The following is a 24,802-nucleotide window of genomic DNA, read 5'->3' on the forward strand; positions in this document are numbered from 1 at the left end:
CTGCCGTTTTGATACAAACCTGGATTTCTCTGCTGTTGCAGTTCTCTGAATGCTGAGCTGTGTATAACCCCACCCACACCACTGAGTGGCTGATAAATGTGTACACTGTGCATAGGCAGAAAGCTGGCAATCAGTGGTTGGGGGCCAAGTTATACAGAGCTCATGAATATATAGGATTACCTGGTAGTAGATTTACTAGCCTTCTAGTGATAATCCGCTGATAAAATGGCTTTTTATCAACACCACACAAAGCAGCCCAGTAAGTGACTCATCACTGGAATCAGGCTCTCTGTCTTTAGATTCTGCTGATCTCAGACTAGGTAAAGAAAACTTGCTGACAGATTCTTTTTAAGATCAGGAGATGTTTGTTGTCTCCATCTCCCCCCAGCACAGACGCACATGCATGGGTGCCTGCTCCACTTAGCAGGACTTTGATCCGTTAATGGCATGTGTCCTGTAATGTTCTTTTCATGTGCGGCGTTGGCTCCTTTATTGATCTGATGACTGTGCAATACACGGCGCTGAGCAGTTTCTGCCAATATCCATGCAGCTAAAGAAGAGAACACGTGCTTCACAATAAAATAGATGTCTATTTTATTTTACTGCACAACCAAAAAGAGAGAGGTGAGGTTTACCAGGCTGACAAGACCGGGAGGCGGCACATTGAGGATATTCCGGACCTTGTGTCTGATGTACACGGTAGCTTTTTTAGTAGCTCAAATGCACTCGGAAATAAGGCACAATCAATTAACTTATTTTGGAACATGTTATCCTTATGGAGTTTGCTACGTTAGTGATTAATGGTCCTACTCTCAGAAGAGAATAAAGTAGTATAAAGTAGGGGTTAGAGTTTAGGCTTCTTATTATTGGTATACGGGTTACACTCGGGTCTATAGTCTAGCCTAATTTGTGCTCACTTTACCATGAATTGGTAGATGAGTGGTAGGTTTTTTTTTATAAAGTGTTCTCAAAAAAATAATCAGGTTAATGTAGAGTGATCTGGAGGAAGACGGCTGCTCCGGCTTTGCCACGATCGCTGCCCTGTGGGGATTTAGAACTTAAAGAAGCATCTTTCTTGTATGAGAATATGATGTGACAGCCAGATGAAGCTGATGCGCAGTAATTCGAGGGGCAAGAAAGATGCGTTATGTATGTTATGTACCTAGGTTTCCATCATATAAGAAGTTTTATGGCTGATTTTAGATTCAGTACACTCCTCAACATTGAAATTGCATCACTAAAAAGGAAAAGTCCCAGATTTATAGAAATCTTTGTATCGAAGGACATGTTGGTAATATGCATATGATGAAAACATGGAAACAACATTGGAATTTATTCGGTATCGATATATGAGCGCCACACACAGAAATAAACATAACGGTACAGCACCCTCTGTAAGCGCTAAGATGTCTGCAAACATGGAATATATGACTTTAGGGCGGTATTACTGCTATAGAATACACTTCTAAGATGAAGTCACTTGGTGTATAAGTTGGCCAAGTCATGAGAGCCCCCCCAGCCATGTCATGACTTAACCTTTCTTTGATGTGACCCTAAACCTAATACTTATCAAACATGCCTTTCCGGGGCTAAAGGGCTACAACTTCAAAGTGAGGATGGCTTTAATTAAAAACTGCCTTAGGGTTCATTGACATGTCAGTTTTTTCCATGTATTACCAGAGCTTCACCACTGATTTCTCTCAGCGTTTGGCCCAAGTTCTATCATTTTTTTTCTTGTACATGAAAAAAAAAATCTACATCTTTTCATATCTGAGTACATGAAAATCGGACCGTACTAGGAGGTGTGTGCTTCTTAATGAATTTAGTGCATCTTATGCCTGCAGCCTCCTCATTAAGGCTAATATTTAAAATTCCATCTTTAATGAAATGTGGTTATGATGTTTCCTGCAACTTGAGTTAGTCCAGCTTGCTTTGCACATACTTCAGATTTCCAGGGCTAAAGGAAGCAAAACGGCCCCAAAGCATCACCGAGACCCCAACATGCTTGACTGTAGGCAGGGTGTTCTTTTCGTCATATGCTTTATTCTTTCTCCTCCAGACATACCACTAATATGTAGACCCAAAAAGTTCCAGTTTTCTTTAATCACTACACAGAACAGAAGCTCCAAAGTTCTGTGACTTATTTGGTTTTAAGCCCTTTTAGTGCCTCTTTTCCCTGGTCAGTAGAGGTGTATCCCTTTGAGTTTGGGCATGTATTCCTTGAGCTTTCAGCTCATACTAAAAAGTTAGTCCGAGTTTCATCAGTAATTTTTTTTTTTTTTATCAGTGTCTGTTTTTACCATTAGTTTTTCTTGGATGAGAAAAGAAAAAAAATGTTTCTACATCTTCTATAAGTCTTCTACTTACCCATAAACTTGCATTGCCCATTTGGTCCAACACTCGGATCAGTATCGGACATGTACCCTTGATTTTGTGTGGAACATTCAGTCCCTGAAGAATCATGGACATGCGGATAGTGCCATTCATTATCTTAGGTTCAAGGACTACCCGTGAAAATCACGAATAGCACTCATATGCAAAAAATGGATGATCTAACTAAAACCAAAAACCTCAGTACCTGCTGCCACCAGATTTTGCTACAGGTATTTTGCGGTCACTTAGGGTTTTTGATCACCTGCCTCCTCAGTAATTTGGTGGCAGTCAGTGATGGTTTTTTTTTCCGCTATGACCTGTTAATGTAGCTGGTATCCCTTGAACTTGCAAACTCTGCTTCCAGTAGTATCTCCTAGGATCATTCGATGACTTTGCTGTTTGAATCCATCTCCTTGATTGTGCAAGGCAATCATCTCATCCATTCTTTGACAACCCCAAGAATCTTGGTGAACAGGAGGCCATTGCCACAGCAGGATTGCTGCCAGAAGCAGATGACTGAAGGGGCTGAATAATCCTGAGACTGCAGTAGTCATTATAAGTGGCTTTTTGTTTTGAATGTGGAGACTCCACATCTTACATTAGTTGTGTTGAGCTACTTATATTATTCTTGTTTGATTATTTAATTGCAAACCATAAAACGTTTGTAACTTTTGCTAATAAACCTATTTTGAAAAGGGGGTTGGATCATTTTGATTGCAATTGTAGATATTGCGGGACTGGCAGCAGGTAGAACTAAATAGTAAAAAATAATCGCTGGACTACTACTTTAACTAAACTTTTTGCACCTTGTCATTGTAGGTCTTGATTATTGATGATCGAACGTACTCTGGTAAGGTGTTATCCGAGCATGTTCGGGTGCTAACTGAGTGTCTTCGGCCTGCTCGAAAAATATATTTGAGTCCCCACGGCTGCATGTCTCGCCGCTGTTTTGACAGCCGCAACAGATGCAACGATTGCCTAACAAGCAGGCAACCCCTCAATGTGTTGTAGGTTTTGAACAGCCACGAGACATGCAGCCGCGGGGACTCAAATATATTTTTCGAGCATGCCGAAGACACTTGATTAGCACCTCATCCCAGCACGCTCGCTCATCACTAATCTTGATCTTAATATCTCCTTGCTACTAATCTAAGTTCCCTGCCCCTAGTTTTATACTTATCAGCTGCTGTCTTCATCTGTTCCCAACGCTGCTCTGATAGGTCCCAGTTTGTCACCTGCCGGATCGCTCCAGTGTTTGCTGGGTGAGCCGGAGGTGACTATTCAGTGTAATTTAGCAGAGCCAGAACGAAGGTCTTGTAGGCTTACACTGAGAGCTTCGGACTGTTCCTTCTGATTTCCAGTCAGTCAGAAGTTGTTGGAACGGCGGTGGGAAGAGCTGAAGACCGTGGCTGGTTAAGTATAAGGCTAGATTCAGGGAACTTAGATTTGTAGCACCACTTCCTAGTGAAATCAAAAAATTTCTGGAGTGGCACTTTAAATAAAATATCCTTATAACCTTTGGATTCCAAAATTCATCTGTATAATACCTAATGCAAACCTGTAATTTCAAAATGCTGTATAATTTATGAGCAGCAAATTATACAACAGGTTGCTGAATAGTTTTGTGAAAAATGATAATTCGTATTTAATTATTTGTAATCCTTGCTCTGTTACTAATGAATCAGCGTTTGCTTTGATATGCAAATGAGGCTGAAGAGCTATGGTAGATCTTAACCCTCTGTCACTCCAGCTCTATTCCCCTCCCCAGCGTCGCCGCCTCCTGCTTGTCTGATATCCTCTATGCTGTGTGTCTTCAACCTAAAAAGCCATGGGTCAAGCAGGAGGCGATGGCGCTGAGCGGGAATAGAGTTGGTGCGAGAGAGGCTTCAGATCTACGATAGCTCTTCAGCCTCACTTGCAGCATCAAATTGAAGCACTGACTTCTCATCATCGAGTGAGATTATATCTATATATATATAATTGCCTATCAGCGACGGGCACAGTATCGACGTAGAAATTCTGCCTCTCTGATTGGTCGAGGCCGCCAGGCCTTGACCAATCAGCAACGGGCACAGCGAAGATGATGTCATAAAGGACGTGGACATCCCGCATCTCTGATTCAGCGACGGGCACAATATCGACATAGATGTCATAATGGTTGCCATGGTGACGATGATGTCATAAAGGTTGCCTCGACCAATCTGCCGCGAATTCTGGAATCATCATTGTCCATATACTACGGGGACATGCATATTCTAGAATACCCGATGCATTAGAATCGGGCCACAATCTAGTATCTATATATATAATTGTCTAAGGGTTTTTCCGTCTGTCTGTCTGTCCTGGAAATCCCGGCTCTCTGATTGGTCGAGGCCCCCAGGCCTCGACCAATCAGAGACCGGCACAGCATCGACGTAGAAATCCCGCGTCTCTGATTGGTCGAGGCCGCCAGGCCTCGACCAATCAGCAACGGGCACAGCGACGATGATGTCATAAAGGACGTAGACATCTCACGTTTCTGATTCAGCGACGGGCACAGTATCGACGTAGATGTCATAATGGTTGCCATGGCAACGATGATGTCATAAAGGTTGCCTCGACCAATCAGCGACAGGCACAGTCTGCCGCGAATTCTGGAATCATCATTGTCCATATACTACGGGGACATGCATATTCTAGAATACCCGATGCGTTAGAATCGGGCCACAATCTAGTATATATATAATTGTCTAAGGGTTTTTCCGTCTGTCTTTCTGTCTGTCCTGGAAATCCCACGTCCCTGATTGGTCGATGCCGCCAGGGCTCGACCAATCAGCGACGGGCACGGTATCGATGTAGAAATCCCGCATCTCTGATTGGTCGAGGCCTGCTGACAGGTTCCATTTAATGTCTTATTATGGCAAGTAATGTGCATTCTTCAGAGCTACTCTTGCTGTCAAAAATATCATGATAGTAAGGTCCTATTCTAAGTCGATGGTATCCAGTGCAGATAATAAATGCTTCCTGCATAGCTGTCAAGACTCTTTTATTAACACTGGCTATAGATAAGTCTTAATATACAGGGAATTTTACTTTAATGTGTTGCCTTTTCCGAGTTTAATCTGAATGTACTTTTGCAGGCAGTCTTGGAAACCATCAGGAAACTGATGAATACTGATTGTGTGGTGCCTGACTGGCTTCATGATATTATATTGGGGTATGGCGATCCAGGAAGCGCCCACTACACGAAAATGCCAAATCAGATCCCAACATTGGATTTCAATGATACTTTTCTGAGCCTGGACCACCTGAAGGCTTGTTTTCCAGGGCATCAGGTGAAGGTCACTGTGGAAGACCCATCCTTGCACCAGGCCCCTTTTAGGTAACATTTCCCTACAAGGGACGGAATAATGCTTGGCGCTGTATGGTTGGAGCCTTGCATGTCCCAATATTTCATGGTAATCTCCTGTTTATTCTCAGGATTACTTTTCCTGTCCATGGTGGAAAAGGGAAAAAGCGAAAAGAAGGCAATGAAGACGGAACCATACAAGATGAGCCACCTACATTAATTGTGGAGCCTCACGTTATTCCCAATCGAGGTCCTTACCCCTACAACCAGCCTAAGCGGTAACAGCTCGCTTATCTGTTGGGTCTTTGTTTTGATTGCGTACTGATACATGAGCCCCCTGGACACCATGGCACACATCAGGGCAGGGTACTTGGTTGATGTTGTCTCTGTTAAACTTAATTAGCTTTGTGGTTTTGTAACTTTGTTTTGTGCCTTTGCATTGATACTGACCTGTAAAATCTTCAATGTGTCTTTTGTCCAGGAATACCATCCAGTTCACTGCTACACAGACGGAAGCCATTCGTGCAGGAATGCAACCTGGACTCACCATGGTAAGAAGCTGCATTTGCCATTGAAAGCAATAAAAGCATTTACCGTTGCCATATTGTCAAAAGTTGCAATTTTCACTAACCAGATCACTTGCATGAGCTTCATATAGATGACATCCAATGATTTTATGTCTGATTTTTATGTGCAGTAGAAAATAAAACCACCTGTACGTGCATATAACATTAAGGTGTATTACACCCCACTCACACCCCATGGAGGACTCGAACAACAAACAGCAATCTCAAAAAGGAAAAGTCGTTATAGAAATCACAGGATGGATAGACATGTTAGTGATCTGCAAATGATGGAAAAACGGAAACTACATTTTCAAAGCATCCTAGATTTATTCAATGTAGAGCATGCGCTCCACATGCAGAAATCCCTGCACCCAAAGGTCTTAGCTGCTATCAGTCAGGTTCTTAATGGATGTCTGAGAAATGTTCTGCCATACTGAATGCACTTGGGAGAACAAATCATCAATATCCATTGCTGGCAGCTCCCTTTGCTATTGCGAACCAATGATGTCCCAGATGTGCTTGATGATAAATAAGTCCGGAGACGCTGCAGTCCATAGTATCATATTTAGGCCACAAAGGCTTCTCACAGTAGCATAAGGAACATCTGGTCTTAGGATGAGAAATGACCATTTGGACACTTCGGAGAAAATGACCGTACACCTGGTTCCAGATCAAAATAATGTAACACTGAGCTACAACGTCTCCGGTCTTGTCTCTTATTGAGCACACCTGGGACATCATTGGCTGGGAACTGCATAGGGAGCTGCCAGCAGTGGATCTTGATTATTTTCCCAAGTGCAGTTACTGTGGCAGAACTGTGACCTTAGACATACTATCCCGTCGAGGTGACCTGGGCCTATCTGACCCTCGATGGGATAGTACGTCACATGCGATCAGCCGCACTCACGGGGGGAGTGCGGCCGATCGCGGCCAGGTGTCAGCTGATTATCACAGCTAACATCCGGCACATTAACCCCCCGAACACTGCGATCAAACAAGATTGCAGCGTTCCGGCGGCATAGGGAAGCATTGCGCAGGGAGGGGGCTCCCTGCGTGCTTCTCTGAGACCCTCAGAACAATGCAATGTGATCGCGTTGTTCCGAGCATCTCCTCCATCCTCCTCCCTGCAGGCCCCGGATCCAAAATGGCCGCTGGGGTCCTTCCAGGTCCTGCAGGGAAGTGGCTTGTCAGCACCTGCTGAGAGCAGGCGCCGGCAAGCCTCCTGCACTGCATGTCAGATCACTGATCTGACACAGTGCTGTGCAAAGTGTCAGATCAGCGATCTGACAATATATAGTGACGTCCCACCCTGGGACAAAGGAAAAAAAAAAAATAACGTTTAAAAATATTTTTGAAAAAAATCCTAAATAAAGAAAAAAAAATATTGTTCCAATAAATACATTTCTTTATGTAAATAAAAAAAACAATAAGTACACATATTTAGTATCACCGCATCCGTAATGACCCGACCTATAAAACTGTCCCACTGTATAACCCCTTCAGTGAACACCGTAAAAAAGCGAAGCAAAAAACAATGCTTTATCATTATCCCGCCTAACAAAAAGTGGAATAATACGCGATCAAAAAGACAGATATAAATAAACATGGTACCGCTGAAAACGTCATCTTGTCCCACAAGAAATGAGCCGGCATACCACGCCATCAGTGAAAAAGTATAAGTTTTAGCTCTCATAATAAAGCGATGCAAAAACAATTATTTTCTATATAAAATAGTTTTTATTGTATAAAAGCGCCAAAACATAAAAAAAGATATAAATGAGGTATCGCTGTCATCGTACTGACTCAAAGAATAAAACTGCTTTATCAATTTTACCAAACGTGGAACAGTATAATTGCCCCACCCAAAAGAAATTCATGAATTACTGGTTTTTGTTCATTCTGCCTCACGAAAATCGTAATAAAAAGCAATAAAAAAATGTTGTGTCTGAAAATAATACCAATAAAAACGTCAACTCGTCCCGCAAAAAAACAACACCTCACATTTCTCTGTGGGCCAAAATATGGAAAAATTATAGCTCTCAAAATGTGGTGATGCAGAAACTATTTTTGCAATAAAATTGTCTTTTAGCGTGTGACAGCTGCCAAACATAGAAACCCGCTATAAATAGTAAATCAAACCCCCCTTTCTCACCACCTTAGTTAGGGAAAAATAATAAAATAAAGAAAAATGTATTTATTTACGTTTTCCCGTTAGGGTTTTGGCTAAAGTTAGGGTTGGGGCTAAAATTAGGGTTGGGGCTTGAGTTGGGGTTAGGGTTTGGATTAGGGTTGGGATTAGGGTTAGGGGTGTGTCAGGGTTAGGGGTGTGTTGGGGTTAGGGTTTTGTTGGGGTTAGGGTTGTGGTTAAGGTTGGGATTAGGGTTCAGGCTAAAGTTAGGGTTAGGGTTGGGGCTAAAGTTAGGGTTGGGGCTAAAATTAGGGTTGGGGCTAGAGTTGGGGTTAGGGTTTGGATTACGTTTACTGCTGGGATTAGCGTTGGGATTAGGGTTAGGGGTGTGTCGGGGTTAGGGGTGTGTCGGGGTTAGGGGTGTGTCGGGGTTAGGGGTGTGTCGGGGTTAGGGATGTGTTGGGGTTAGGGTTGTAGTTAGAATTGGGGGGTTTCCACTGTTTAGGCACATCAGGGGTGCCCGATCTCAATTCCAGCCAATTCTGTGTTGAAAAAGTAAAACTGTGCTCCTTCCCTTCTGAGCTCTGTCGTGCGCCCAAACAGTGGTTTACCCCCACATATGGGGTATCAGCGTACTCAGGACAAATTGGACAACCACTTTTGTGGTCCAATTTCTCCTGTTACCTTTGGGAAAATAAAAATTTGTCGGCTAAATAATCATTTTTGTGGGAAAAATAATGATTTTTTTATTTTTACGGCTCTGCTTTATAAACTTTAGTGAAACACTTGGAGGTTCAAAGTTCTCACAACACATCTAGATAAGTTCCTTGGGGGGTCTAGTTTCCAATATGGGGTCACTTGTGGGGGTTTTCTACTGTTTAGGTACATCAGGGGCTCTGAAAATGCAACGTGACGCCTGCAGACCAATCCATCTAAGTCTGCATTCCAAACGGCGCTCCTTTCCTTCCGAGCTCTGCCATGCACCCAAACAGTGGTTCCCTCCCACATATGGGGTATCAGCGTACTCAGGACAAATTGGACAACAACACAACAACTTTTGGGGTCCAATGTCGCAGGTTACCCTCGGAAAAATACAAATTTGGGGGCTAAAAATTCATTTTTGTGGGAAAAAATGATTTTTTATTTTCACGGCTCTGCGTTATAAACTTTAGTGAAACACTTGGGGTTCAAAGTTCTTACAACACATCTAGATAAGTTCTTTGGGGGGGTCTAGTTTCCAATATGGGGTCACTTGTGGGGGGTTTCTACTGTTTAGGTACATCAGGGCCTCTACAAACGCAACGTGAAGCCCAGACTATTCCATCAAGTCTGCATTCCAAAACGGCGCTCCTTCCCTTCCGAGCTCTGCCATGGTGGTTCCCCCCACATATTGGGTATCAGCGTACTCAGGACAAATTGGACAACAACGTTTGGGGTCCAATATTGCCTGTTACCCTTGGGAAAATACATAATTGGGGGCTAAAAAAATCATTTTTGTGGAAAAAAAATGATTTTTTATTTTCACTGCTCTGCTTTATAAACTTTAGTGAAACACTTGGGGTTCAAAGTTCTCACAACACATCTAGATAAGTTCCTTAGGGGGTCTACTTTCCAAAATTGTGTCACTTGTGGGGGGTTTCCACTGTTTAGGCACATTAGGGGCTCTCCAAACGTGTCATGGCGTCCGATCTCAATTGCAGCCAATTTAGCATTGAAAAGTCAAACGGCGCTCCTTCCCTTCCGAGCTCTGACATGCGCCCAAACAGTGGTTTACCCCCACATATGGGGTATCCGCATACTCAGGACAAATTGCACAACAACTTTTGGGGTCCAATTTCTCCTGTTACCCTTGGGAAAATAAAAAATTGGGGGTGAAAAGATCATTTTTGTGAAAAAAAAAAATTATTTTTTATTTTTACTGCTCTACATTATAAACTTCTGTGAAGCACTTGGGGGCTCAAAGTGCTCACCACACATCTAGATAAGTTTCTTAGGGGGTCTACTCTCCAAAATCGTGTCACTTGTGGGGGTTTCCACTGTTTAGGCACATCAGGGGCTCTCCAAGCGCAACAGGGCATCTGATCTTAATTCCAGCCAATTTTGCATTGGAAAAAAACTGCTCTCTTTCCCTTCCGAGCTCTGCCATGCGCCCAAACAGTGGTTTACCCCCACATATGGGATATCAGCGTACTCAGGACAAGTTGGACAACAACTTTTGGGGTTCAGTTTCTCCTGTTACCCATGGTAAAATAAAACAAATTGGATCTGAAGTAAATTTTTTGTGAAAAAAGTTAAATATTCATTTTTTTTTTAAACATTCCAAAAATTCCTGTGAAGGACCTGAAGGGTTAATAAACTTCTTGAATATGGCTTTGAGCACCTTGAGGGGTGCAGTTTTTAGAATGGTGTCACTTTTTGGTATTTCCTATCATATACACCCCTCAAAGTGTCTTCAAATGTAATGTGGTCCCAAGAAAAAAAAAATGGTGGTGTAAAAATGAAAAATCGCTGGTCAACTTTTAACCCTTATAATTCCCTAACAAAAAAAAATTTGGTTCCAAAATTGTGCTGATGTAAAGTAGACATGTGGGAAATGTTACTTATTATGTATTTTGTGTGACATATCTCTGTGATTTAAGGGCATGAAAATTAAAAGTTGGAAAATTGCAAAACTTTCGTCAAATTTCCATTTTTTTCACAAATAAACGCAAGTAATATCAAAGAAATTTTACCACTATCATGAAGTACAATATGTCGCTAGAAAACATTGTCAGAATCACCAGGATCCGTGCATCTAGAGTTATAACCTCATAAAGGGACAGTGGTCAGAATTGTAAAAATTGGCCCGGTCATTAACGTGCAAACCACCCTTGGAGGTAAAAGGGTTAATAACCTCAGTGACTGCAGCCAAGGCTGTAAGTGCGGAGATTTCTGGATGTGGCACTCATACTTGATGCTGACTAAATTGAAATGTTTTGAAAATGCTATCTCCAGGTTGTTCATCATTTGCATATCACTAACATGTCTATCCATCCTGTGACTTCCACAAGTGCACAACTTTTCCGTTATGGTGTCACAATGGCTCTGCATTGTATTGCCACGCTCTGACCCCCCCGATGATCACACATGCTCCTGCGCTTTGATGGTGCAGTGTTTAGTCGCAGTACACCAGCAGCGAGCCGTGCCCTCGCTCTGTTCAGTGTCCGCTCCAGCTGTGTGCTCTGTTCCCTGTTACTATGAATTATAACCACGTTGGCATCCACGGCTCTGGCTCATCCCATCGTAGAGAGGGCTCGGCCGGGACCTTACTGAGACTGCAGTTCATATAGTGCCACTAGGGGGTGCAATAGGACTACTCCAGATACACAGTGACATGGTAGTTGGAACTGAAAATAAGGTATATTAATGGAGTCAATCTGCAGGAATCCACAGTCCTCTATGTATTATTGTGTGGCAGTATGTGGTGTATTCAGCATGTCCTTTGTAAGAATATCCCCATAGCCCTGCTCACTAGGGGTCTCGCTCACAGGACTACATATTCAATGTCTTTAGAGAAAAGTTGAATTTACATGAGATGTTTTTCCCGCTGTACAACAGGTTGTCGGACCTCCCGGGACTGGAAAAACAGATGTAGCCGTTCAGATAATTTCTAATCTTTACCACAATTTCCCCGAGCAGCGGACTCTTATTGTCACTCACTCTAACCAGGTAAAGGTTGTTTTTTTATGCAAATAAGAAAAAATCCACTTCTTGCTTTCTAGTAGATGCCATCAGACAGGGAGGTCAGGGAAAGGGTCTGTGTCAGTGAGGAGGGGGCCGTGTAGAGACTGCGCCCCCTGCTCTCTGCCATCACCTCCCAGGCTTCATTGTACCACTATGTTTGGAAACCAACTTGCATTTGCCTTCAAGTAAAGTGCTTTCTATAGTGAAGGACGTGCCTGCCCCCTTAGGTTATCTGATCTCCGCGGGTTACTGGCCCCCCTCCCCGCATGTGTCCATCCTCGCTTTCTATGGCATGTTGATTGCTATTGGTTAATGTAATCTTGTTGTTGCCCAGTCCCGACCCACAAAGCCGTCCTCCGACTGTCCCCAATAATAGACATACGGAGTTTTATCTCCTCTCTGCCCATAAGAGGAATTAATAACTGTACAAGACCCCACTACTTACCATCATGGTCTCTTAGAACCCTGCTTAATGCTTTTCTTACATTTTTATAACCCTTACACTACCAGTTTTTATTTTTTTACATTTATTATTTTTGGTAGGCAGCACAATTTTTTACACTTTTGACTTGTACAAGTAAAGCATAAATGCAAAAAATAATAAAAAAAATATATTAAAGGAGCACTCAAGCATTTATTTATTGCTCTGAATGTTAACAATCGTGTGTGTACAAAACGTATAAAAATACTTACCCGTAACCGTATCTTGCTGTTTCCCACACAATCCAAGTCCTCTCCTGCAAAGAGCATCATCTGTGTACACCGGTGGTCACTTTCTCAGTGTAAGTCTGCGAGAGGCAGAATAAGACTCGTAATCTTGTAAAAAAGGAGCAATCGGCTCACCTGTCCAGCAATAGCAACAGTCCAAACCATAGCCGAAACTCACGTCTTCTTAAAAAAAAATGTCTTTATTGATCCAGTAGTATAAACGGCACAACAAATGGTTGAACAAAAATTAAAAAGCCAGAAAAGAAATGTCCGCTGCGCTCCCAGGGAACACGTTTCACACCTGCATTGGCTTGGCAAAGGACATTGCAGGTCTGAAACATGTTCCCTGGGAGCGCAGCGGATGTTTCTTTTCTGTCTTTTTAATTTTGTGCTGTTGTGTTCAACTATTTTTTGTGCCTTTTTTTTACTTCTAGATCAATAAAGTTATCTGTTTAGGAAGATGTGAGGGTCGGTTATCGTTTGGACTGTGGCTCCTATAGTCTTCTTAAATGTTTTAGACTCGGGCCTCATTCAGACATCGGTATTTTCCATGTACAGAAAAAAGGACCGTATCCGAATCTTAGATCATATTCGGACATGTCTCAGTTGGATGGAAAAATTGGGCATGTGAACAGACCCATAGACTACTGGTACGAGTGCTCTCCGTGAAAAACGTAGATGGCACTCAAAAAGAAAAACTGACGTATGAATGTGGCCTAAAGACGCTGTGTGAGCAATGTGTAAGTGTATTTTAATATCCTCTCTATACACACATAATGATTTTGTAACCGTTTAATTGATTAATGGTTTTGTGGTACAACCTCACCCCCACCACTGATTGGCCGTTTAGTACATAGTATACTGATGCTGCCAATCAATGGTGTGGGCTGAGTTATACAGGGCTCATCATTCTGAGCTCTGCTAGTTCTGCAGCAGAGAAAATCGGGATTCTATGACACCTAGTAAACTAAGTGACACATTGCAGGAATCAGGGTCTCTGCCCCTGCATTATGCTACTGTCTATTACATAGCAAATGCCTGCCAATAGATTCCCTTCAGCTTGTGCAGAGTCCACACACACCACCTTGGCCAGTGCTGGCAATCTCCCATATATACTTAGTGATGGCATCATTTCTTTAACACCCATTACAAATTTAGCAGCAACTTTTTAAAATTTCAAGAAACTTTTTGACACCTAATTTATAGGGACGTATTTATTCAATTCTAAAGGTCCCATTTAATAAGGCGCATCCTTAATGTTATTCATTATACTGTTTTGCAAGTTTAACCCTTCAGGCGCTTCACGTAATGTAAAGTGGAGTAAATAAATTAAAAATGCTAATTTAATTTTCATTAAAATGTAACTTTAGCTTCCAATTTTTCATTTTCAGAAAGAATAATGGGAAAAATTGTCTAAAAAAATATAATAATAATAATTCAGTGGTGTTTGGTCTTCAGAGTCTGGAAATAATCATTACATGGCCATGCACGGCTCAGAAGAGAAGGAGCACTCTTTGTAGCTCAAGTTCTGCTGGAGTGGCTTCTTGTCGCCATATTGCAGTTCGGAGCCATCTGTACTGTATCTGTAGACCTTTCGCTCTCATGCGAACACGTCTGTCCACCAAATGTTGTGTGATTTAGTGCTGGAACAATTGTCTGTGCGAACTAGGTGTAGTAGCCAGTTCCAAAAGTTATTTGCCCCTAACAACTTGTGAGGGCCTGCTTTCCCCAGTGTACCGAGTAAGAGTGGAGCTCCTCCTAGTAGTCACAGCAGGGCCTTCAGCCACTGTCTTGTCCACTCCGTGATCCCGGGGCATTCAAACAGTACAGGAAGGGTGTCCCATTATTTAACCAGTATAAAACCTACAATACTTGTGTGGTTTTGCTGTGGCGCAGAAATGCTGCACTGCAATCGGCCTGTGCACGCGGCTTTCCTTCCCAGTAGTCACATCAGGTCCCCAACACCCCCCATTGGCACGACCCATGACCTCATTTGACACAGCCGCAATCCACTCAGTCATCAAGACCAATTAAGACATATGTGTGCGCAATCCCCGCCCCACCCCCCTACCCCCATTCAGCAGCCACCAATAGATAATGGATCATAGAGATTATAGGAGGCAAATAGTGCACAATTTTTAAAGGGACCCAATTGTAAAAAAATGATTTTTAGCACGTTACATGCATTCATGTAACATAAAAAATATATATTTATTTATATAATTATCCCAAAAGGTGGACAACCCCCTACTCAGTGTACAGTGGAACAATTCCTACGAGAGTTGGTTACCATTAAAATACATATCTTTTTAGACTTACTAAGCAATTAATATTTTACTTTGGCGTTATCACCCTTAAAGAGTAGGCTCCAAGTTAGTTCTCATTCCTTAGTTTATTAATATGGTGAAATTGCAGATTCCCTTCTACTTTCACTTAATATCAAAGCAGTGCAGAAGGAAGGAAAGTTTGTTTTCAGTTTGGCTTATTAGATAATCTGAAGAGACTGGTTGTTTCTACATCTGGAGTCGGGTCTTGCTCTCTTCTCTCCTGTAGCCTGGATGTGTGACCGGTGCCATCTGTCTAATGCCACCTAGCTGATCACTTCCAGACCTGTTCACCTTGGCATTTCCATGCTTGCCCACGCCGCCCCCTCCCCGGTTTTCCTAGAACACCCACATGCGGTCTGTAAATGCCTCTCCCCTCCTGTCCCCATCAATCTGCAGGCGCTCAACCAGCTGTTTGAGAAGATTATGGCCCTGGATATTGACGAGAGGCATCTCCTGCGTCTTGGGCACGGAGAGGAGGAGCTGGAGACGGAGAAGGATTTCAGCAGGTGAGCCGCAGGGAGCAACCGGGATGAACTCATTCAGCGCTGGAGTCCTCCAACACCGAGACCATAATAAAGGATGATGTGTTAATGTTGTGACCACGGAAAGAAGTATGGTGTCAATAATTACAGTCACAGTATCCAACATCTCACGATGGTTTAGCTGTGCTGTCCGAACGGTTCCACCCAGTTCTCTTTAGAGCAAGTTTTGGTCATGGGTAGAGATGAGCGAATATTTTAGTACTCGGTTTGATTTGGATTACGATCGCCGTATTTGCAGTAGTTGCCAAACATAGCCGAATGCCATTGGAGTCGGTGGGAGTACAGATGAGCAAAAATGTTCGGAAACATAATAAAATCAGCACGAATATGGTACAAATATGGCATGAATATGGCAAATTTGTATTCAGCGATCGTTTTCCGAACTTATTGGCTCTAGTCATGGGTCATCGGGGTGAAGGCAATGGTCTGAACATAGACCGTTGCCAATGGCAAATATTTTGTGGGGTTATATTTGTTTTACTCACTTATATAGCACCATCATATTCCACAGTGCTTTACAGATATCATCACTGTCCCCATCGGGGCTCACAATCTAGATTCCCTATCAATATGTCTTTGGGGTGTGGGAGGAAACCCACGCAAACACGGGGAAAACATACAAACTCCTTGCAGATGTTGTCCTTGGTGGGATATGTACCCAGGATCCCAGTGGAGCAAAGGAACAGTGCTAACCACTGAGCCACCGTGCTTTACCTACTTTCTCCTGATAAGATGTGATCTCTGGTTGGTCAGCAAATATATATGGCTTTGTACTGAGCCCCAACGGTGATCTGAGCTAAGACAGCCATGACCTTACATACTTGTGTACTTTATATTCAGCCACATGCCTGTTTAGTTTAGATCTGCCTCGTGCATTTTCTTCTGGCATTTGTCATGTCGTGGATTATTTTATACCATTGTAAATGCCGTATGATCCCAGGTATCATATATGTAAATATCTTCTAATCTTTCCAGGTACGGACGAGTGAACTATGTGCTGGCCCGCAGGCTGGAGTTACTGCATGAAGTGGGACGTCTACAGGAGAGTCTGGGGGTCCCTGGAGATGTGTCTTATACTTGTGAGACAGCTGGCCACTTCTTTTTGTACCAGGTAAAAATCTAACTTTTATTATTTTGTACTCTTATATAGCACCATTAATTCCACAGCGCTTTACAGACATCATCATCGCTGTCCCCATTGGGACTCACAATCTATGTTCCCTATCAGTATGTCTTTGGAGTGTGGGAGGTAATCGGAGAACACTCACAATAACAAACTTCTTGCAGACGTTGTCCATGGTGGGATTTGAACCCAGGACCCCAGCGTTGCATTGCTGCCCACTACTAGGAGCTAGCCCTGGTGATATTTCCTAATGGGGTGAGGGGGTTGCCCGCTCATGATCGAGAAAAGAGATGCGATTTGTAAAAGCGTCCACACTATGGTGGACATAGACCATAGACAAGTTTTTTTACTTGAAACAACGCCTTTAATGCCCAATTGTTATTGGTCTCATGACTTCTAAACTTTTCAGTCGTATTTTCTGGCATCCCTGCAGATAATGTCACGATGGGAGGCTTACCAGAGCAAGGTGAAAACCAAGTTGTCTCCAGCTCCTGAGGTCGGCGACATTGCCAAGTTCTTCCCTTTCCACCAGTATTTCTCCAATGCACCCCAACCTATATTCAAAGGATGCTCATATCAGGAAGACATGGAGATTGCTGAAGGATGTTTCCGACATATTAAGAAAATCTTTACTCAGCTGGAGGTGAGTATTGTCCTGGATGGAGCACAGTTCTGTAAGGTGATCTCTCCCGCGGTCAGCTCCGCAGCATGACTGAAAGCAAACTCTGCACCGAGCAGGAAATGTTTACCGCCGGCATTGTTAGGTGATTGTGTCTGTACTGTAGGTTGAGGAGATAAATCACAGCCTCAATGCTGAGGTTCAGGTAAAGGACAGTAACTGGTTAGCATCAGTGGCTGGAGTGAGGGTGAGCTATAATCAGCAGACACTACTCACGTCAATGCTTTTTACATCTGGCATAGAGTTCTTTAGCAGTTAGGTCATTCAGGTAGATGACAAACACTGTAATAACGAGCAGGTAGGTTACTATAGTCTGAGCTCCTTTTTTTTTCTACCTGCGCAGGAATTTCGAGCTTTCGAATTGCTACGCAGCGGACTGGATCGTTCCAAGTATCTCCTTGTGAAGGAGGCCAAGATCATCGCCATGACCTGTACGCATGCAGCTCTAAAACGTCATGACCTTGTGGATCTAGGTTTCAAGGTACATCTAACATATTGGCAGGAATAATTGAAATACATAAAACTCTGAAAACATTGTGAAAGAGAACCGAAAAGTGACCAGTAAGGCCGGTTTTGCACTAGCGTTTGTGTCCGCAGCGTAGGGCTGCGTACCTCTTTCCTTCAGCTCTGCATAGATCCGCATCCATCCTGGGTACCTATATTTAACATTGGGTACGCAGGGACATGCTTTGTATGCGGATGCGTCCCCGTGCGTCGTTTTGATGTCCCCGCCAATTGCAACATGTTGCGTTCAGCACTCACATCAAAACGATGCACGGGGACGCATCCGCATACAAAGCATGTCCCTGCATACCCAATGTTAAAGATAGGTACGAAGGACGGATGCGGATCTGAAGGAAAGAGGTACGCAGCCCTACGCTGCGGGCACAAACGCTAGTGCGAAACCGGCCTTAGCGATTAAAGAGGGACTCTTGTTCACAATTGACATCTTTTAGAACGTCTCTTGCTCTAAAAGGCCTGAAGGACTTCCACTGACCTCCCAAGGATTTTAGTAGTACCCCATGTTCTGCTTAGGTTAGGGCAAACATACCATTGGTGGAACCAGGTGGTCAGGGGGCCACTTCTACCTCCAAAGTAGATGTAGTTGGGCATTATGATGAGTTGTTGGACTGCAATGAAACCATATTTAGTTGGTGCACAGGGGCTTCCTCTGTGTGTGTCCGTTCTTGGCTCGGGTATTCCCTTTCCAGCATTTATGGCCGATGCATACTGATGAAGGTCCAACCATTTTGTCCGTCATTTCTCGGCCATACAGATGTCCTGTGATGCCAATTCATGTTGACCTTTCACAAAGACAATGGAGACATGGTGTTGCCTCTTCTTTCACAGCTAAGGGGACCATGATATAAGCCATAGACCACTTTGCTCCAGTACTTGGAACTAAGCAATAAAATGTATGGATACACCATGAACGTGCATGGTAAAAATCCACTTTACCTTTGCCCCGCGACTGTTTTCAAGGAGGGATTGAGCGGTTTCCAGTGGATTTCTCCCATTACAGGTCTCAGCAGGACTTCTGTGATGGGATCATTTTTGATGTATCGTCCTCCAAAGAGAACATCTCCTTTAGTGTATTAAAAAGGATGGCATGTTTATATATTATGCATATATGTCATTTCTGCTTACTGCTAATGCTCGCAACTTGCCGTGAGGCTGCAGTAATTGATTAGCCTAAAAATGGACGATGACAGCCTCTCCGTGGATACAATGATACAGCAGCCAGCGATCGTGCGAGGTATTTTAAGGTAACCTCATCCAGACTCCTTTGGCATTGTTACCTGCTTTAGCAACAAAATATGCTTTATTTTGTTATTGGTCCAGATGTTTTTGCAGCTTCAGACTGTTCTGTAAATCGTCTGCAGACGGTCACCTTGAAGTTCTCTCCTATCTTGCTGACTCTTGGTTCCTGTCTTTTCTCTGCAGTATGATAACATCCTGATGGAAGAAGCTGCTCAGATTCTGGAGATTGAGACCTTCATCCCCCTCCTCCTGCAGGTACAATATATGAGCCTCTGACCCCCTGAACCATGTTCTAACAGTTGACCAGAAAGCCTGTACCCAGGCACTTGAACATCGCTAAATATGCTGGGCTAGATATCCTGAGGTGAACCTGACGTGTTCATAGACAGAGCGGAATGCCGGTGTCTTCTTACTGATCTTTCATCATCTCTCAAGGTTGGGGTACTGAGAGTTTCATGGCATATCGTATGCACACAGGTGATTTATTGGCCTCGTGACCTTATTCGCAAGATATATCAGGACCAAGTCACTGTTGGAAATCTAATGGGAAATATTAATTCAGCGTAAGCCCACCTTTTTATCTTTTCGGAAGTATTCACCAAATCTTTTTACCCATTCCAACCATTATCCAAATTTTTATTCCTCCCCAAATTGCTATAAAGCAATACATTAAAAATGTCTTCTCCTCCCTCAAAAGTGAAGGCTTTGATGTAAAAATAATAATAAGGAAAACCAAAAAGTGTAAATGGTCTTTTTTTTTATTAAAGGGAATCTGTCAGCAGGTTTTTGCTATGGAATCTGAAAGCTCCATGGTGTAGGGGCAGAGACCCGGATTCCAGTAGTGTATCACTTAGTGGAGTGCTTAGTGCCGTTTGGATAAAATCCCCGGTTTCTCTGTTGTAGATGTATCAGAGCTAAGAATGCTGAGCTGTGTATAACCCCGCCCCCACCACTGATTGGCAGCTTCCTATGTACTTTGTCAGCAAACTGCCAATTAGTAGTGAGGGCGGGGATACCCAGATTAGCTGGACTACCTGAGTCATTCAGTGATAATCTTCTGCTGATAAAACAATCATTGTATTGAGGCTACAGCAAACTGCTGAGCAAGTGACACATCCCTAAAATCAGGCACTCTGCCCTTACATTCTGCTGCTCTCAGGTTAAATTGCAAAAAACTGCTGACAGAATCCCTTTAAGTGTGATACGGCCGTTCGCACCCGTCCTGAGAGGTTCAATTTATAAATCTGTTCAAAGACATATGGCACAACGCCTGTTATCACCGCCAAGAATTTTCACATTTGGCACGGACTTGTCGTGCGGATCACATATCCACAGCAAATTACAATACAAGTAAATGGGCTGTTCAAAACCTCATAGATACCTAACAGAAAAAATGACATAACCATTAGAGTGTTATTTGGCTTTTCAAATCTCAATGTTCATTTTTGGGCAGAAAAGCCGAGGATTTTATCTCGTGCAGTGTGTATGGTGAAATCCAAGCCACGATCCTCATGTAACATGCAGGTTCTTTGTGGATTTGTGGACGTTTTCCGCCACCTGTAAACATAGCTAGGCGAGTCTGTATGTGACTGTACGATTCCCCTGTAGAATCCAGAAGATGGCTTCAGCCGGTTGAAGCGATGGATCATGATTGGAGACCATCACCAGTTGCCGCCTGTGATCAAGAACATGGCCTTCCAGAAATACTCAAACATGGAGCAGTCACTCTTCACACGATTTGTCAGGCTCGGTGTGCCGACTGTGGACCTCGATGCCCAAGGGCGAGCCAGAGCAAGGTAGAATTGTGTATTTTCAGCTTTCATTTTAATCTGTTTCTTGGGAAAACTCTAAATATGTCAAATACACTTATCCTTCAATTCTAGTCTGTGCAACCTGTACAACTGGCGTTACAAGAGTTTGGGGAACCTCCCTCATGTGCAGCTGCTGCCCGAGTTCCGAGCCGCTAACGCCGGATTTCTGTACGACTTCCAACTCATAAACGTAGAAGACTTCAATGGAGTAGGGGAGTCTGAGCCCAACCCCTATTTTTACCAGGTATAGGTCATAGGCTTATATACAGTAAAGTAACTTTCATCTCGCACCAATACAACCTAAAAATACACCAGTTTTTCAGGTATTCTGGATAAGTGGATGGGTACAGAAAAGTCATTTACAATCCCTTATGGAGCGAGCCATACACCTACATGTATTAAAAAGGCTTCTGCTGAGTTCACAATTATTTAGTACAAGTAAATGGCACATTATTGACTGAACTGTGATATTTTTCATTATTTTTACGCTTTTCTGATTGAAGATAGTTACTGCCCTCTACAGAAAACACTAATTCCTATTATTCCCATGCAGAATCTTGCTGAGGCCGAGTATGCGGTCGCCTTGTTTATGTACATGCGCCTGCTGGGGTATCCTGCCAATCGTATCAGCATCCTGACCACATACAACGGACAGAAGCATCTCATCCGAGACATCATCAACCAGCGCTGTAGGAAGAACCCTGTGATAGGACAGCCTAGTAAGGCGAGTAGTAACGTGCTGGACCATGACATTCATCTATGCATACTAATAGTCTAAAATCTAGACATGAAATATAGAGGGCCCCATGAATTATTTTTATTAAATCTGTGTATATGTGCATGTAGTGTAGTGTCAGTGTGTTAATATAGTCACATACCGCCACCATCTCCAGTGTTCAACGCCACTCTGCTCCTCTTCTCAGTGACATCACCGTTCTTCAGACTCTCCAGATCACTCTTTTGCAATGTAAGCTTATGGAGCTTTGGTCTACGCTCCATGGACTTACATTGTAAAAGCCACTTTCGGATCACGCAGAGAACAGAGTGATCCGGAGAATCTGAGGAGCGGTGATGTCACTGAGAAGAGGAGCAGAGCGGCGCTGGAGATGGTCGCGGTGAACACACTACACTACATATACACAGGCTTAATGAAAAAAAAATATTCAAGGGCTTCTTTAACAGGGTTGTCTACTAGTGGATAGCCCCTGCTTAATCAACTCGGGGAACCCCAGAGAATAAAAACTATGTATACTCAACTCCAGCAGCAGCGTTGTACCAGTGATGTCAAAGCTGTTATTCCCATGGGGTGACCTGACATTGTTGTGTCATGTGACCACTGCAGCTAATCATCAACCGCTGACCAGCTGCAGCCTTTACTAGTTTGTCAGAGTGGATGTCCAATCGGATGGAACATTGATGTGCTGCTGGCGCTAATTAGCGGCAGTGGTCACATGACAGGGAATGGGAATAACAGGTTTGACATACCTGGAACAGCACCACCGCGATAAGTGAGTATATACTGTATTTTCTATGATACCCTGAAAAGGATCAGCAAGGGTTAACCCCTGTAATTTTTGTTCAGTCGAAATTGTATTGATTATTTTTATTGATCTAAAAGAGAAATGTACGCATGGACAAATGGTAGCCTTTGTGTTAGTGTGCAAGGGCAATATTCAATTGGGTTGCAAAAGATGGCAGCGTGCATTATTCTGGTCCTTTTTACAGCTGACAGTAGTGAACGCAATGGCAGATTGCTCCAAAGTCAACAAGCGCACAGAGGTGCACATAGGCCCAGTCACGTCATATTCCAGCAGCCGTCTGAGCCCATCCTCACTCTGACCATGAAGGACTCTCTGCAGGAAGCTCTGGGCTTCTCAGTCAGAGGCATAGTACTAATCAGTGATTGACAGGCTTCCCAGTATACTGTACATGTGCACACAGACCTAGCCAGGGAGTAGGACCACCACTTGACTTCTAATCCCAGAATTAACAGGGTTTTTTAGAATAGAAGTTGTTCTGATTCTTTCCCCACTGATCTACATATCAGTCTGTTGTGCTCTTCTGGATTTATCAGATGTCACCCACAGATTGCACTCTATTGTCAAATTGACAGATTCTCTTTAAAAGATGCTTTCACAGGGTTATTTTTTTACTATTCTTTTGCAGTCATGGCTGGCAAAAAGTGTTGGCACCTTTGAAATTGTTTCAAAAAATAAAATACCGTATTTCTCCCAGAAAATTATTGCAACTACACATGTATTGTTACATACACTGATTTATTCTCCCTGTCCCTTTACTGAACGTAAGTTGTAAAACCCCAAAAATGGGCCTGACAAACTTGTTGGCATCTTTCCCAAAATGTGGGTAGACAACCTTGCTTCAAGCATGTGATGCTTGTTCAAACTCACCTGTGGCAAGTAACTGGTATGGGCAATATGAAAATAATGCCCGAAACCAGGTAAAAAGGGGAGAAGTTGACGCAATCTTTGGATTGTGAGTCTGTGCCGCATTAAGCATGAAGAACAGAATGAGGAAAAGAGAACTGTCTGAGGACTTGATATTTTTCAACAATTTTGGTTCTCAACAGTCTCAAGGTTGCAAGGCCATCTTCAGAGATCTTGATGTTCCTTTGTGTATAACAAAACGTGTAATTGCAATAATTTTTTTTTTTTTTAGAAATGCTACGTTTTCTGGAACATTTTCAAGGGTGCCAACACTTTCAGCCATGACTGTATCTGTAGTGTAGGGAGTATATGTTGTTAAAACACTCAACAATCGCTGTTTTCTCTGGTTTCCAGCACCGCTCCCATCCTCGTCTGGACCACGTGATCGCTATTCACATGACTAGCCGGCTTACACGGGGCGGCCATGTGTGTTGCTTTCTCAGTGTAAGACTAGAGGCGACTTAGAGCGGGTAAGAAAATCCCGCTACATACAGCAGACGTGTGTGATCTGGCGAAGCTGCAGAGCGGTCACATGCCCCAGAAGAGGTTGGAGCGGTGCTGGCAACCAGAGAAGACGGCGATCATTAAGTATTTTAACACTGATACACTACACTGCAGACATAATAACAAGGGATTAGGCAATTAAACATTAGCTGGGAAGCGGCTTCAGTTATTTTCGGGTGTGATTTGAAGTGTGGTCTTGCTGCAGTATTCGCTATAGCGTGGAGCTGGCATTAATTAATGGCAAGCACCAGCTTTAAATTTCTGCTGGGTTATTAAATTATTGTAGCTTTTTTTTTTCTGCCCTGAACATGCTGTCATTGCATTATCAGACATTATCTTCTAGACTCGAAGATGTTCTTTTCTTCCAAGATTCAGCATTACCCTCTAAAACAAGGATAATCGTGTTTCTGTTCTTGTAGGTCACCACTGTGGACCGATTCCAGGGACAACAAAATGACTATATTATCTTGTCACTTGTCAGAACCAAGGCGGTGGGTCACCTGAGGTAAGGCGAGCAGAGCAAGAACAATTGTTTGTCTCCAACATAACAGTGTGTATATTTCTGTATAGGGAATATATCATTACAGCGTTAACTAGAAGATTAACGCATTATATACCATGATGCAGCAATCCTTAAAGAGAACATGTCACCTCGGAAAACGCTATTTGCCTGCAGACATAGGGTTAATAGCAGGTAAATAGCGTTACAATGTTGTCCAGTAGTCTTATTAAATGTCCAACTACTGAGAGAAAATGACACTATTTCCTCTCGGGAGCCACCGGCT

General features: G+C 43.1%; 1 protein-coding gene across 1 annotated transcript in view; it reads left to right on the plus strand.

The window, feature by feature from the left end:
- Positions 1-24,802, plus strand: part of AQR (aquarius intron-binding spliceosomal factor) — a 151,906-nt gene that overhangs the window by 112,253 nt on the left and 14,851 nt on the right. The window contains exons 20-32 of the mRNA XM_069732514.1: positions 5,493-5,734; positions 5,833-5,979; positions 6,183-6,252; positions 11,993-12,103; positions 15,550-15,659; positions 16,671-16,806; positions 17,252-17,461; positions 17,841-17,978; positions 19,442-19,513; positions 20,867-21,054; positions 21,142-21,313; positions 21,623-21,793; positions 24,437-24,522. Of these exons, the coding sequence (XP_069588615.1) occupies positions 5,493-5,734; positions 5,833-5,979; positions 6,183-6,252; positions 11,993-12,103; positions 15,550-15,659; positions 16,671-16,806; positions 17,252-17,461; positions 17,841-17,978; positions 19,442-19,513; positions 20,867-21,054; positions 21,142-21,313; positions 21,623-21,793; positions 24,437-24,522 (1,853 nt within the window). The remainder of the gene's footprint in view (positions 1-5,492; positions 5,735-5,832; positions 5,980-6,182; positions 6,253-11,992; positions 12,104-15,549; positions 15,660-16,670; positions 16,807-17,251; positions 17,462-17,840; positions 17,979-19,441; positions 19,514-20,866; positions 21,055-21,141; positions 21,314-21,622; positions 21,794-24,436; positions 24,523-24,802) is intronic.

This window comes from Ranitomeya imitator, chromosome 1 (genome assembly GCF_032444005.1).
Source record: "Ranitomeya imitator isolate aRanImi1 chromosome 1, aRanImi1.pri, whole genome shotgun sequence".
NCBI classification, from domain to species: domain Eukaryota; kingdom Metazoa; phylum Chordata; class Amphibia; order Anura; family Dendrobatidae; genus Ranitomeya; species Ranitomeya imitator.